Source organism: Lacerta agilis, chromosome 6 (assembly GCF_009819535.1).
Source record: "Lacerta agilis isolate rLacAgi1 chromosome 6, rLacAgi1.pri, whole genome shotgun sequence".
Taxonomy (NCBI): domain Eukaryota; kingdom Metazoa; phylum Chordata; class Lepidosauria; order Squamata; family Lacertidae; genus Lacerta; species Lacerta agilis.
Window position 1 is genome coordinate 88,122,762 of NC_046317.1, and position 15,174 is coordinate 88,137,935.

The following is a 15,174-nucleotide window of genomic DNA, read 5'->3' on the forward strand; positions in this document are numbered from 1 at the left end:
TTAAGTGCATTTCCACCTTTAAGATCGAGAATGTACAATCTAGTGATCATCTTCCCCTTGTAGCCAAGCTTTCCCTGAACTGGCAGTCGGAGGCTCATAGACATGCGACCCAGATGGTAACCAACGAAACTCTCCAAGTAAGAGGAATCAAATGGTCGGAGGCCCAGGCTCAAAGGTATCAGGAATTCTTTCAAAAAGAAATTCTTGGGCTCCATCCCAACATAGGCTCTGCCTCAGACGAGCATAGCATAGTGCTGAAATGCTTCCTTCATCTTACGACTGATCTTACGGCCTTCTTCAGGTTACCACCCCAAATAATAAATCGAAATGAATATACCTACGGTGCCCCCTGGTATAATTCTCAGTGCAAACAAGCAAGACAGCGCCTTCGTGCCATATATAATGTATATAAGACCTCTGGTGCATCTACTTTGCCAGCTAGTTATGCACAAGCCAAGCTAGTTTACAAACGCACGCAGAAAATGGCCAAACGTGAGTGGCAACACAATCGCTGGCAGGCTTTGATTACTGCTTCAAAATCGCACAGATCCAGGGAATTTTGGTCCTTGATCAACAGAAGGGTGAGGAAATACCCAAGGGCAGTCATCCCTGCACCGACATGGGAATTGTTCCTGAAGAAATGCTTCTCACAGGCAGATGCTCCCTCTGTCCACCTGATGCATCTGTTTACCCACCTACCTATTTGGCCTCCCACCGATCCTGATGAAATAGCCAAGCTAATAGCTCAGCTGAAACCGGGTAAAGCCCCAGGGTCCGACCTGATCCCTGCTGAAGCCATTAAACTACACCCAAAATGGTGGGCTGGCATCTTGGCCAAAACCTTCGATGCAATCAACGCTTCCGGCCTTATCCCCAAAATATGGAAGGAGGCCATTATAGTACCAATTCATAAAAAAGGATCTCCAACAGAACCGGAAAACTACCGTAACATCAGCCTCCTTTCAATCATAGGGAAAATCTATGCCCGCTTCTTGCTGACTAAACTATCGAGATGGGTAGATGAGACTAACCAGATTGGCCATGAACAAGCAGGGTTTAGAACTAAACGCTCTACAACCGACCATGCGATAGTTCTTTATCATCTTGCACGGAAGTACTCCTCCCCTCCCCGGGGCTACCTCTGTGCCGCCTTCTTAGACTTAAAGGCAGCCTTTGACAGCGTTCCTAGAAATATCTTATGGGAGAAACTTGCGAAACAGGGTATTGATAGAAGACTCTTATGGCTTATAAGTCAGCTCCACGAAGGTACCCTTGCCAGAGTGAGACTTACTCCTGCGGGTGACCTCACAAATTCGATACCAATAAACAAGGGAGTTCGCCAAGGATGTATATTGGCTCCCTGTCTATTTAACCTATTCATCAGCGACATGCGAGCACCCCTAGTTAACTCATCTCCAAGTACACACGCGCCTAGACTAGCGGACTACCGCTGCCCACTCCTTTTATATGCGGACGATGCGGTAATTCTATCTTACTCACGTGTTGGACTAACCAGGGCTTTGAAGATCTTTGCCACGTATTGTCAACTCAACCAATTAACCATTAACCATGTTAAATCCAAGATTCTGATTTTCTCCAGAAGTCGGAGATTATACGAATGGAAGCTTGGTGGAGCAAAAATAGAGCAAGTTCTAAAATTTCAATACCTAGGAGTTATTTTTCAATACAATTTGGGGTGGAAAGCTCAAATTCAACACCTACTTAACAAGGCCAAAACTCTGTCATATGCGCTCCTCCGATTCTTTTTTTCGGAGGGAGCTTTGCATGTTCCCTCGGCCCTAAAGGTGTTCAAGGCAAAAGTGGTGACCGTGCTTGCTTATGCTGCCCCGCTTTGGGCTGCGATGACAGATCCTGCCCCTCTTGAGACGCTGCAAAATCAATTCCTACGTCGGCTCCTAATGCTCCCCCTGTGCGTAAGCAATGCAGCCATTCGACTAGAATTGAAGATTGCATCCCTAGAAACTTGCCTGTGGAAGCAAGTCTTCAATTATTGGTTAACATTGTGGCATAGATTACCAAACCACTACCTTGTCCAATGCTTATGGCGAGATGAATTCTCTAGCCTTTGGACTAGTAGAATTCATGCCAAACTCCTGAGTTATGGAATCTCTCCTTCAGATTCCCTAAAATTAGATCAAATTACTGCTCAAAGACTGATCCGCCAAAGACTGGATGACATCGATCTACAGCAAAATTATATGCTGGGGGGAGGTGTTTGTTCGCCCCAGAACATCGGTATCACTTTAACTTACCGCGTTCCATCATACCTCTCCTCCCTTTCGACTGTTGTCCATAGACTGGCCTTCACCAAAGCGAGGTTCAACGTTTTTCCCTCCAACGTCCTGAGACATAGATTCTCAAAGGGCCAAGCCTCCGCCATGTGTGAATGTGATAAGGAGACACTGGAGTCTCTCCAGCACATTATGTTCACTTGCCCCTTGTTCAATGTGCCACGGGCAAATTTGTTGGGGTCAATCATACAGAAACTAGAGGGCACCCCACCAGAATTCCACCTCGCCCAAATCTTGCAGGATAAGGATACTCATACGACCCTGAAAGTGGCAAGGTTCCTGGTCGCTGTCCTTACCCAAAAGCGACGCCAAGGAGCACTACAGGCTAGCTAAGGCGTAGTATGCCATTCTATTTTATTGTATTTTATTGTATTGTGGTGTTTTAGCGGCTGTTGTTCCCACTTGCACAAGTTGTTATCTATGTGTTTTTTTGTTTTTGTTTTTACTTGTATGGGCCTATGGCCGTAAATAAATTCTATTCTATTCATCTTAGCAAGCCTTAAATATAATTGATAAATATATTGCAACACAAAATGTTAAGTAGATGTCTCGCACTACCTCTGAGGCTGTCCCCAGGGAGCATAATGTGCCTGTTGGGAGCTACAGAATCATAGAATTGCAGAGATGGAAGGGACCCCCAAAGGTCCTCTAGTCCAACCCCTTGCAATGCAGGAAACTCAGCTAAAGTATCCGTGACAGGTAGCCATCGAACCTCTGCTTAAAAACCTCCAGCGGAGGAAAGAAGCTGGAGGTGGAGTTATTCTGTAGCCCTGAGACAGGCATCACGCCATATCTGATTAATTAATCAAACTTGCTTTGTTCTCCTAAATCGGATGCCTGTCACCTTTGAGGAATAACCTGCCCAGTTTTCCTGCTGTAGTTAGGCCAGAAAGCTGCATAAGACCATGTTTCCTTCCAGTCTCCCCACCAAAACTTCCCTATAATATTCCAACTCTCTATATGCTCTGTAGGGTTTTGTTTCTACAGTGCTTGGAGAGCAATTTGATGCTGCAGTTTATACATCTTCTAAATATTCTGCGCCCCAAGCAATCACAACTCCCGTGCTCAGGAACCAGGATGAATCATACACTCTGGAAAAGATTTGCACACATTTGGTTTGTTTCCCATAAATTATTGTTCTCTGCCCTCTGCAGCACAACACACAACCTGTTTAACTAAATCTCGCATTTGGACCAGAATGCCACAAAGTGGACTTCAGTATCGCAAGGTCATTAATCATTTTATTACATAAACAACAACAACAACAACAACCCAAGCACTGTATATGCCAGAGCAATTAACTGAACCTTGAAGAATCAAACTAGAATAAACCAACATTATTGGGTTGGGAGTTACAGGTAGGTAGCCGTGTTGGTCTGCCATAGTCAAAACAAAATAAAATAAAATAAAAATTCCTTCCAGTAGCACCAACTAAGTTTGTTCTTGGTATGAGCTTTCGTGTGCATGCACCCTTCTTCAGATGCATGCACACTTCTTCAGATGGGCTGGGAGTGCAACCCTGATTCTGAATACATAACACCCATAATTTTTTTAAAAATTACTTTTGCTCAGGGAGTTGCTGAAATTAATCTGTTGCTTGGATTTAGCAGACCCAGTGGGACAGGTGGGCAGGGAAGGGCAGATCCTGACCTGCAATTAACAAGGGTTTTCCTTCCAGAGAAGCACCATGACCCACAACCCAATGACGATGAAGATTTATCAATATGACTAATCAGCCCATCCAACTCCCGCAGCCGTCGTAATTGGTACATTCCGGCTGAAAAATGGACCACGTTGAAACTTGCTGCATCACGCTGTGAGCGTATGACAAGCTTCTATTTAGCAAAATGCCTTTGCTCCTCTTTTCATCTGCCTATATTCGATTACCCGCAGAGATTGTGGGAAGAAAAAGGCCGTATTTTCTAGCCTAGCACAGTAACGGCTCTGTTGCAGAACCTGATATGTCCTGAACTGGCTGGGCAGAAGGAGAAGTCATATTGTTTAAGGCCACAAAGGATGGGTTTCTCTTTTTTTAAGAGAGAGAAAGGCTTCCGAACTGCTATCTTCTGTTCCATAAGCCAAAGGACCCTCTCGTCTGTTATGCTAGCTCTCTAAAACAGAACAAAAAAACCCTAGTTAAGCGGCACCTTTGAAAAATATTATTAGGGCCAGACTCCATTTCCTACCCAAGCAATCGCATGGAAAGGAATACCGTCGCCACACACTGCCTTGCATCAGAAAATGGAGGCTGACAGCACCGAGTCATTTGGCTATTAATAGCAGCTTCACGTCCCTCTGCATATTTCTGCCGTGCCAGCGAAGGTGGCACAAGGCTTGCCTGGCGGATTCAAGGAAACGGCAGCTTATTTTAGAAGATACCAGACCTCGCTGCATCTCGGCAACTGGTACAGATCTCTTGCAAAGCTGCAGGGTCTAAGGTAGAGCTGTTTGCTCAGATGACGACTGTTTGCAGCAATGGCGAGGCGGCCACATCTAATGTGTTTTCAAAGCTCCGGCTTTCATTTTTGTATTTTTAAGTATCTAGACCTCATGATGGCACGTTTAAATAAACCTCGTGGCAAAAAAATAATAATCAAACGAGACAATCCTCGGTGCAAAACCATCCTTGTCTGCCCATGAAGATATTCTCATGGTTTATCTGTTCTATTAATTAAAACATAAATCCTGAGCTCTCTTCATTTGGACAACTAACATCTCATGTGAGAGAAATCCCGTTAAGATTTTTTAAAATTATCAGCTGGGGGGGGGGGAATGAATTGAAACCTTGGCCCCTCAAATAGTTTAACTGGGGCGGGGAGCGGGGGCAATAAAACCAGCCCATATGGGAACTCTTAAAATGTTTCCAAAAGATGCTCAAATCGACTTCGAAGCTTCTTCAAAGGAAGAATGTGCCACAGGTGAGAGGATACGCCCCCCCCATGCCTCTCTTGGTGCCGCCCCCCCAATACACAGAAAGGCTTGAGATAATCATGAACCAATTGTCCCTGCCCTTATTAGGTTGCCAGAAGTATCAGAAACCCATGGATACGACAAAGGGATGATATTGAATAAGCATGAAAGCGCCGTACGAAAAAGTTGCGATAGTTAAAGAGAGGGAACTTGATGTGGATGTAAAGAACCAAGGTGGGTGTACGGAGGATGCAGCAATGGGAAGGGCTAATGAAATAAACACACACAAAATGGAACGGTAGCTTAGGATACTATTCTCAGTGCTCGGGAAGGTGAAAGGAGAGTCAGGAAAGCCGGTGTGCTTTTTGACACTTGTGCATTTTGTTCCGTGTTAAGCCCTTTGGTCCCCAACGGTTCGGGGACCAAGGGCAATTTGCAGCTGATCTATGGGCCCCATCAGACATTAAGGAATCTGCCCTTGGAAATAGCACGCCCATTATATTTGAAGGAACAGTCAAGAAGGTCCCATTGAAAGAGAATTTACTGTGACCCCTCAAATGGTTCTTATATAAGGAGTCGGGATGTGCGGCTGTGGGCTGTGACAGGCACCGTCGGTGCATAACTAGCCGTTGCAAAAAGCAGGACGGAAAGAAACAAGGCCTGCTCATAAACATGCTGTCATTCCGCTTCCAAGATGCATGCATAAATAAATAACCACGCACCAACAACAGGAAAGTATTCTATGATCCACTTCAAATATGCAAAGTGCTGGACTTTCCGCACGCTGGCCTATTCTGCGTAATTTATTCTGCTCCTAGGAAGGAACAGGGACATTGGTCCCTGAGCTCTAGAAGATGTCTCTCAATCCACTCCTTCAAACCGCTAAGATTTTAGCAGTGCACTGCTGCTACCCACTTATTTCAGTGCCTGTCTTAAGGGCTGGAAACCTGCTAAGTTGTTGTGACGAAGAAGAGAAAACACAGCTGAATTTTGTTGAATTTACAGGCCACCATCAAGCTCCATTCTTGCACGGTGCAATCACAGATCAGTGATCTGCTTAGTTTTGAGGATCGCCTCCCCTATTTTGTTACCCACAAAGGTAGGAAATAGATGGGAAGGGGGTTCCTGCAGTACCCTCAGCAACTAGGTGAGAATCAGGGCAAAAAGTGCCCTCTTTTCCACCAATCCCTGCCCCACAGACAGCCTTTGGGGATCCCAATCTCTTGCCCATACGGCTCATGTAACCCAGCAGGCAATTTATAGTTCTAACTGCGACTGGCCTTGCAAGAGCGGCCTAAACTGAGCCTCGCACCGCTTACCTTTTTTACTAGAAGCCCCCACGATCTACCGAAGAACTGTAAATTTATAGCACCGGAGCGCAAAGTCAGGAACTCATGCGGCAGCCGTGCGGATGCCGCTGGGACCACAACTCCCAGCACACCTTGCTGCCTGGGGCTACTGGGAGTTGTAGTCCCAACAACATCTAAAGCAGTGGTGGCCGAACTTGGCTCTCCAGCTGCTTGGGGACTACAACTCCCATCATCCCTAGCTAACAGGACCAGTGGTCAGGGGTGATGGGAATTGGTAGTCCCAAAACTGCTGGAGGGCCACGTTTGGCCATCACTGTTGCAAGTTCCCCAACCAGGCATTGCTACTTTCACTGCATCCTCTTGCTCAACTAATAAAAATCTTAAATAAATTTTTAAAAAGAACCCAAGGAGGGGGCCTTGCAAGATTGTCCACTGAAGGAACCGTTTATATATATATTTTTGCAAGAACTTTGGCAACCAGCAAGAATAGGAATTTGGTCAGGACAGTGTCCCTGACAGTCCATGCACTACGCTCCACCCCCCCTGCCCAAACCTGAGTTATTAATTATGATTATTTATATAGCACTTTTGAATTATGGTGCTGGAGGAGACTCTTGAGAGTCCCATGGACTGCAAGAAGATCAAACCTATCCATTCTTAAAGAAATCAGCCCTGAGTGCTCACTAGAAGGACAGATCCTGAAGTTGAGGCTCCAGTACTTTGGCCACCTCATGAGAAGAGAAGACTCCCTGGAAAAGACCCTGATGCTGGGAAATGTTTAGTCGGAGTCAGACCACTGGTCCATCTACCTCAATATTGCCTACCCTGGCAGGCAGCGTCCCTCTAGTTTCAGGTTGGGAGCCTTTCCCCACATTTATCTGGAGATGCCGAGAACTGAACCTCTGGACCTTCTGCATGCCGAGCAGACGCTCTACCGCTGAGCTAGCACCCTCCCTAAAAAGCTGCCTTATACTGACTCAAACCAAAGATCCACCTGACTCAATATTGTCTGGCAGAAGCTCCAATTTCAACTTGAAGTTGACACTGGGGAAGGCAACAAAAGAGTGGTGAAAGAAACGGAGGGATGGGTAAACAGAGTAAGAATATTGTTCCAGTTGCATGAGCCAGCAGATGGTGGGGAGAATTAAAGGAAAGCGGGAATCTTCTTTCCTGGTTTAAGCCCAGAAATAGGACACGCAAGTCTGTCTCACCATTCCATCCCCATTTCCTCCATGGAAGGAAGAAGACTCCCTTCCCATCCGTTCTGCCTTTTGCCTCCTTGGGAAATATAGGAAGGGGGGAAAGCAGGGCAGAGGGAGATTCATTCTCATTGACCCCCCTCCCCCTAGAGAAGACTGTAGGTAGAGAAGTGGAGAGGATTCAGGAGGGGATTTCCTTCTTCCCTCGTTTCATCTCATCTCCCCTTCCCTATAATCCCTCACCTGCTGTTGCCATTTTAAAGATGCATCAGTGAGGCTAAAATGACACACCCCGGGCGTCACAATTTATTCGTGGGCTCAGATCAAACGCTTACTCCCTTCCTTCCCGCTACAGAACATCGCCAATGGATAAAGGATGCTGCTTTTTGCAGCTGTGCGTTTTAATGCTGAACAAAGCGAGGACACAGCCATGTGTCCAGAACGGAAGGATCGATAAAAGGAAATTTATCCATTGATAAAGGAATCAGCAAAACTCGAACATATCCACAAAACCTGCTTCTTGAGCATCGGTCCTCAACGATTTGCCACTTAAGTTAGCAGGGAGGTTTTATGATGCTGGCTGTTTACTGAGTATTCATTCTGGATTGAGGGATGCGGGTAGCGCTGCGGTCTAAAAACCACAGAGTCTAGGGCTTGCCGATCAGAAGGTCAGCGGTTCGAATCCCCATGACGGGGTGAGCTCCCGTTGCTCAGTCCCAGCTCCTGCCAACCTAGCAGTTCGAAAGCACGTCAAAGTGCAATTAGATAAATAGGTACCACTCCGGTGGGAAGGTAAAGTGTGTAGACAATGCTGAGCTAGATAGACCAATGGGCTGACTCAGCAAAAGGCAGCTTCCTAGCACCCTAAACATACCACCTACTAGTGAATTATCAAGCAACCATGTTGGTCCATTGGGAAGGGAACCCAAAACTTGGGAGAGAGCAATTTGTGATTCCTTTATGAAGACCAAGTTGGACGTCCCGATGTTCTAGACAAGCTTTTAGTTTTCCAGAGCTGTTTTTTTAAGACTGGATGTTAAGCAAAGCAATATAAAGAGGGTCAGAGGAGAGAGAAAAAGGTGGGTTCAATGGAACAAGTCAAGTTTATAAGAAACAGCAATCTCTCCATCTGAGGGTTGCGCAAGAGAGGTTTCTGGTGGCCTAGGCTCATTGTCCAGGGTCCAAGGTATGCTTTTTACGAAAGCAGAAAAAAAAGAGCAGCGGATACCAGTCTGGCCAAGTAACTAGACAGCTAAGACCCTCAATTCTTGTGTATCAGAAAACAGCCAGCTTTGTGAAATGGTTCAGAGTGTTGCACCCTGGGAGACCAGGGTTCAACTCCGCTCCCAGCCATGCACTTCACTGGGTGATCTCAAGACAGCCTAGCCTACCTCAAAGGGGTGTTATGAAGACAAAGTGGATTGAGGGGGGATCATATAAGCTGCTTTGAGCAACTTGGGGGCAGCAAGCCGGATACCGTAGTAAGGTAATAACTAATAACAAAATACAGATTCACTCAACAACTGGAGCTGGTTCTGACATTATGCTGTGAAAGGCTTCCCATCATCCGCCCCCCACCCCCCGGAAGAATCTCAAGTGGGGACCATTAGAAAATGAGACACACAAGTTAAGATAGCCCTCTGGAGTAACCACTTATCTTGCAGGAGTCAGCCGGGCAAAGTAACATCTGGCCCATTTTTTGAGGATCTCCTACAGAATTTTCAGCACAGCTGGTGTTCTCTGGCCTCTTCTGGCTTAAATCGGAAGTGCAGTTATGCCCTAATTCAGGGCCATATTTATTTGGCGCAGCTACCAAAGACTGTAACAGGCTCTGTCTCCTGGGCCTCTTGCCCTCAAAGAACAGCTGAGCCTAAGACAGGGATGGGGACCAGGTATTTCCGGGAATCGCTGTAGCTCAGTGGAACAGCACTGGCTTGTCATGCAGGTGGTCCTTGGTTCAAATCCTGACAGAACTGGGAAACAACCCCTGCCTCAAGCCCTAGACAATACTGATCTAAACAGACAAGGTATTTATTCGGCACGAGTTGTTCCTAAGTTGCTTGACTACATCCACAACATCCTTTAACAGTCATGGCTTCCCTCAAGGAATCCTGGGAAATGTAGCCTGCACACGGTGCTGGGAACTATAGTTCTGTGGAGGATCTCCTAATCACCCTCAGCAACCATAACAGGCAACACCAGGAATGTGCAACACAGCAACTCTGGGCATGTGCAGAATGCGTCCCCCTCTCCAATGAGCAACTACAGTCCACTCTCTCTAAAGTAACGGCAGTCAGAATTTCCAGATCTGGGAGCGCGACAACAGAAACAGGTCACTGCCCCAGAATTGAGTTGGAGACCAGTTGATTATTAAGGGTGCTGGGAATTGTAGTTTTCTATATGGGTAAACTACAGTTCCCAGGAATCTCGGTGGGGGGGAGGTGTCCCTAGATGAGCGTTTTGTTCAAGATCAGGGTCTGGCTGGTCACCAAATCTAAAGGAAAGGGGGAAATTATATTGGAAAGCAATCTCGCAGAGCAATCTCCCTTTCTAGAGCTGCTGTCCGGGCTCTCAAAAGAGGGAGGCCTTCTGCATCGCTGCTATTTCATCATTTTAACTGGTGATACCAGAGATTGAAATTAGGGGATTCTGAACCCAAAGCACACAGTCTATACTACAGAGCACCGAGCTGACACACTGTGCTGTGTTATGGGGCATAGGTGGAGAGCAGCGACTGGAAGATTCTGCATTTCAGCAGAGAGCTAAACTTAAACCTTCTGGCCTTTTCCACCACTATGATTGGGCTGACACTGGGTGCAGAATCTCATGGCTTTATTTGCCAAAAAAAAAACCCTAGTCTGTATAGGTGCAAAAATAAGTTTGAAAGTAAGTGGGGGGGATGATTTGGAACTGAGCTTTAGAGTCCTACACAACTGTTTTCCTGATACCCCTCCCTCAAACAGAATGAATAATTAAAAAAAAGTAAAGAAATGTACATTAAATTATGCAAAATAATTTAGCAAATTGGCACAATTCACAATTTTTCTGCTTTTGGTGCAAAGTTGAGGTTTCCCAGGCAAAGTTTTCCCCATTATTATTATTATTATTATTATATATTCAGGGGTGGCGATTTTGCCAAACATTATCACAAGCGTTAGCCTCAGAAAAAGACAAAAAGCAACATGGTTTCCTACCTACATTGCTCACGCAAAGAAAAGGGGACCTGGGAACACAAACTGAAATATCACCAACACAAATGTGCTGTATGTTCAGGTGTGGCTGGGTAGCAACACCAAAGGAAGATGGGGTGGGGCAGTTTACTGTTGCGGGGGGGCTTTCTATTGTCACCCCCTTCCCTGTTAGGGACTATCTTGTTCGGATATCGAATCGGAAAGTTGCGAGAGGGGAGCATAGCTGTCAACCTTCCTTTTTCTTGCATTGGGAAACGGCGCTGGAATAAGGGAATTTCCCGCAAAAAAAGGGAAAGCTGACAGCTATGGAGGGGAGGCAGGCCAGGAAAATATATTGTGGTATCGTGGTGGAAGTCAGAAAAGGAACCTATGAAAAAGCACAGGAGACAATACACAGCAAATATTCTTCTAGGCGTGGGAAGCGGCAGCAGACGGCTGCTCCTATTCCATCTCTAGTTCCAGAGAGAGAGAAAGGAAGGGCAAACTTGAAGGTCAAACTGTACGCATGTGTGCCTTTCGAGCCTTACCTCCGCGGCTTCCTTCTCGAATTTCTCAATGGTCCTTTTGTCGATGCCCCCACATTTGTAGATGAGGTGGCCGGTGGTGGTGGATTTCCCGGAGTCCACATGTCCAATGACAACAATGTTGATATGGGTCTTCTCCTTCCCCATCTTTCCTCCCCTCGGGATCTGTTATCGGCAGGCCGGCGCTTGCGGAGGGATGGAGAGCTCAGCAGCGGCTGTGACCGGAGGCGAGGCGGCTGCTGCAAAGAACAGTGCGGAAAAGAGGAGGAGATCAGGAGTGTCGCCAGGAGCAACAGGAGCACAACAGCCAGACACGCAACTGCCACAGAGACTTTTCCAGTGTGTGTGTGTATATATTTATTTGCATCTTTGTCTGGGTGTTTCCTGTCGCAAAGTTAAGCCTGTGCTTCAGCCATCAGATCTTTCGCCGGATAAACAGCAGGCAGAATGTAGGCCAGACAGAAGGAGGATTTTCTGTCTGCGATGGGAGAAATCCGCACAGACTCTGGCTGGGAAAAGGAACCTGTTTTGTTTTGTTTGTGTTTTTTCCTTCTGGGTCTTCCACCACCCCACTGACACCAGCGGCAACCCCGTTGCACTGCAAGCCGGAGATGCCTCCACAACCTCCTTCTTGCCCCAATTTTTTTTAAAAAAAGAACTGGTAGCCTCTCCTAAAAACCCCTTTCCCGAATAAGCTATGTCTGGTTCCACCACGCTTGCGCACAAAGTGTGCCTTCATTCCCACGCACGCCAGGTATGATAACTGCAAAAACCCCTTCACTGCACCTAATCCCGTGGACTACGCTTTTCCTAAGCAACGGAAAGCAGAGAGGTTTTCCTCCGTATGGGGGGGCATTCAGATCCACCTTAGGAAATTTCCCAGTAAGCTCATCTTCGGGAAAGGACAATATGGTGCCCAGAAATGGAAAGAGACAGAAATAGCTGTTCGGTGTGCTTCCCTAGAGCGGCTAAACTGGAATCTGGCCGCGCGTGGAAGGATCAAGCGGTAAGGGTGGGGGGGAGGGGGGAGGGAGATCTCAGCTTTCCCCCCATAACACCAAGATGTAGCAGAGGCAGATCTGGAAATCTTAGGTCAACAGAAGCCAAGGGTGTGGGGGGGGGGGAGTCTGCGTTTTCAGCTTTCGAAACCTTTTCACAAAGCTGCTCTGCATTGTCCCAAAATAAAAGAGACAATTAAAAGCCCGATTTTCACACGCTCTTCTTGCTCCTATGCTGGTTCTTTAAAATGGGGGGGGGGGTTTGAAATCCACCTGCCTCTCTTGCTGTAGCAAAACATACCTCCAAATGCTCAGGGTTATAATTTGGGAATATGGACTCTTGACGCTTGCAAGCAGGCTATGCAAATCGCACACCCCTCAGCTCGACCAAGTTGCAAAATGTATCTCAGTGCATATAAGCCACCATATCTGGTTCTAGAAGCCTCTATGTGCATGCAACATAAAAAAAACCTGCCATTTTCTGCTGCTCCTTTCTGTCAAACTGAGCACGGTTATTTTATCTATCTCCCGCTTTTGGGTTGTGATGGGGGGGGGGGAAGGGGGTGTACCTGAAGGTTGTCCCTGCCACTCTTTTGTCACACGCCACCCACATGAGGGATTTGATCAGCTAGGAAAGGCATGCAGCTCTCAGCTACATCATTCCCCCCCCCCTCACCCGCCTTTTGCAAGGGGTTATTTTTAAAACCGAATGACCCAACCTATCTCAGATCCCCTGCAGAGCTAAAAACGCCGCGCAAATCCCTGCAGAGCTAAAGCGAAATAAATTCTGAGAAAACGCAATGCAAACCTGCTGCACGCACCCCCCCCCTTTTTTCCCCTTTCGCTGATCTCTCCCAACACACACCTCCTCCCCCCAACAACAACAAAACCCCACCTAATTTAAAAAAAAAAATTAGGGTAATTATTATCATGATTATTTGCAAATCATATAATGTGGCCAGGGATATGGTGGCAAGGTCAACCGGTGCGACACAGGGAGGGTTTTTGCACCGCTCTCTCCAAGCCCCAACCTTGTTCCCCCACCTCTAAAAAAACAGGGGGGGGGGGGTTCAATTTCTAAATGCGAAGGCCTTAAATGTGTAGGAGGGAGGGGGGTGTCGACACAAGACAATAAAACCGGGCGGGGGGGGCGGGTTGGAATGACTGTGCAAATTAGCGAGCTGCTTGGAAACAAGACAAAAAAAAACAGGATCCGGACCCCAGCAGCGACCCACCCCCAGGAGTCCGATCAACGGGGGGGGGGGGGGGCGTCCGCTTGGGTCGCGGATGCTCCTGGCCGGCTTAACTGCCTTAGGGGGTCGCGCGCCCTAGAACCCCCGCGCGCGCGCGCTCTCCCGGACCCGCTTCCACAATATCACCTGCGCAACTTGAAGGGGGGGTGGAGATGGGGGTTTTTTTTGGGGGGGGGAGATTACAGATAAGAGACAGAGACGATTCCAGACGAGACATTGCAATGGGGAAGGGTTGGGTGGGAAAGCGCAGTTTGCAAAGAGCCGCCGCCGCCTCGCCTCGCCAAACAAATAAACGCCCGTTATTATTTCTCTTCCTTTGCAAAAAAAACAAAAAGCCCAGCCTTTTTTTTTCTTTTTCTGCAAAACGTTTAAAGCACCAACCTCCCCCCCAAGCTTCAGTAATTTTTTTAAAAAAGGCTGCAGCCCACACTTTTCTCGCTGCACCTGTTCCAGCCCCCTCCCCATTTTTGCAAAGGTATCTCCCCCCCCCCAAAAAAAAAGAAATAGATAAAAATGGGGAGGGGGGTTGGAAATAATGGGTGCGTTGTCCTTCGGCAGCAAGCAAGCTTTCAAGACGCTCTTACCGGCAGCTGTGGTCTCAGACAGCAGAGGCTGCCAGCTTCGGCTCGGGCGGCTTTATTTCCCCGGGAGGGGGTCCACCTATTGACGGCGACGGCGCAATGCAGTCACCGCCCCCCCCCCCTCCTCCTCCTCCGGCTGCCGCTGCTGCTCTTCCCCCCTCCCCTCCGCACTACAGCATTGCGGTACAGAGCCGGAGAAGGGAGAGAGAGGGCGGAGGGTGGTGGATGGAGGAAAAAGGAGGAGGAGGGACGAGAGAGAAGAGGCTGCGGGGGAGGGAGGAGGGGATGCAGCAGGTGGAAGGATGGATGGATGGAGAAAGAGAGGAAGGAAAAGGTGGAGGGAGTAGGAGAAGGAGGGAAGAGGAATTAATGCGGGAACAGGACGTGATATGAAGCAGCGTTAGGACGCCCGCCCGTTCATCCCCGTTACAATGCAATTCTGGGCTGCATCAATAGGAGTATAGCGTCTAGATCAAGGGAAGTAATAGTACCACTGTATTCCGCTCTGGTCAGACCTCACCTGGAATACTGTGTCCAGTTCTGGGCACCATAGTTCAAGAAGGATACTGACAAGCTGGAACGTGTCCAGAGGAGGGCAACCAAAATGGTCCAAGGCCTGGAAACGAAGGTTGTTTTCTGCTGCTCCAGAGAAGCGGACACGAGGCAATGGATTCAAACTACAAGAAAGAAGATTCCACCTAAACATTAGGAAGAACTTCCTGACAGTAAGAGCTGTTCGACAGTGGGATTTGCTGCCAAGGAGTGTGGTGGAGTCTCCTTCTTTGGAGGTCTTTAAGTGGAGGCTTGACAGCCATCTGTCAGGAATGCTTTGATGGTGTTTCCTGCTTGGCAGGGGGTTGGACTGGATGGCCCTTGTGGTCTCTTCCAACTCTAGG

At 47.6% G+C, this 15,174-nt stretch overlaps 1 protein-coding gene across 1 annotated transcript in view; it reads right to left on the reverse strand.

Annotated features, from left to right (window-relative positions):
* Window positions 1–14,392, reverse strand: part of EEF1A2 (eukaryotic translation elongation factor 1 alpha 2) — a 37,741-nt gene extending 23,349 nt beyond the window's left edge. Inside the window, exons 1-2 of the mRNA XM_033153732.1 lie at window positions 14,282–14,392; window positions 11,450–11,685 (exon numbers count right to left, since the gene is read on the reverse strand). Of these exons, the coding sequence (XP_033009623.1) occupies window positions 11,450–11,593 (144 nt within the window). The 5' untranslated portion in view covers window positions 11,594–11,685; window positions 14,282–14,392. The remainder of the gene's footprint in view (window positions 1–11,449; window positions 11,686–14,281) is intronic.
* Window positions 14,393–15,174: the final 782 nt, after the last annotated feature.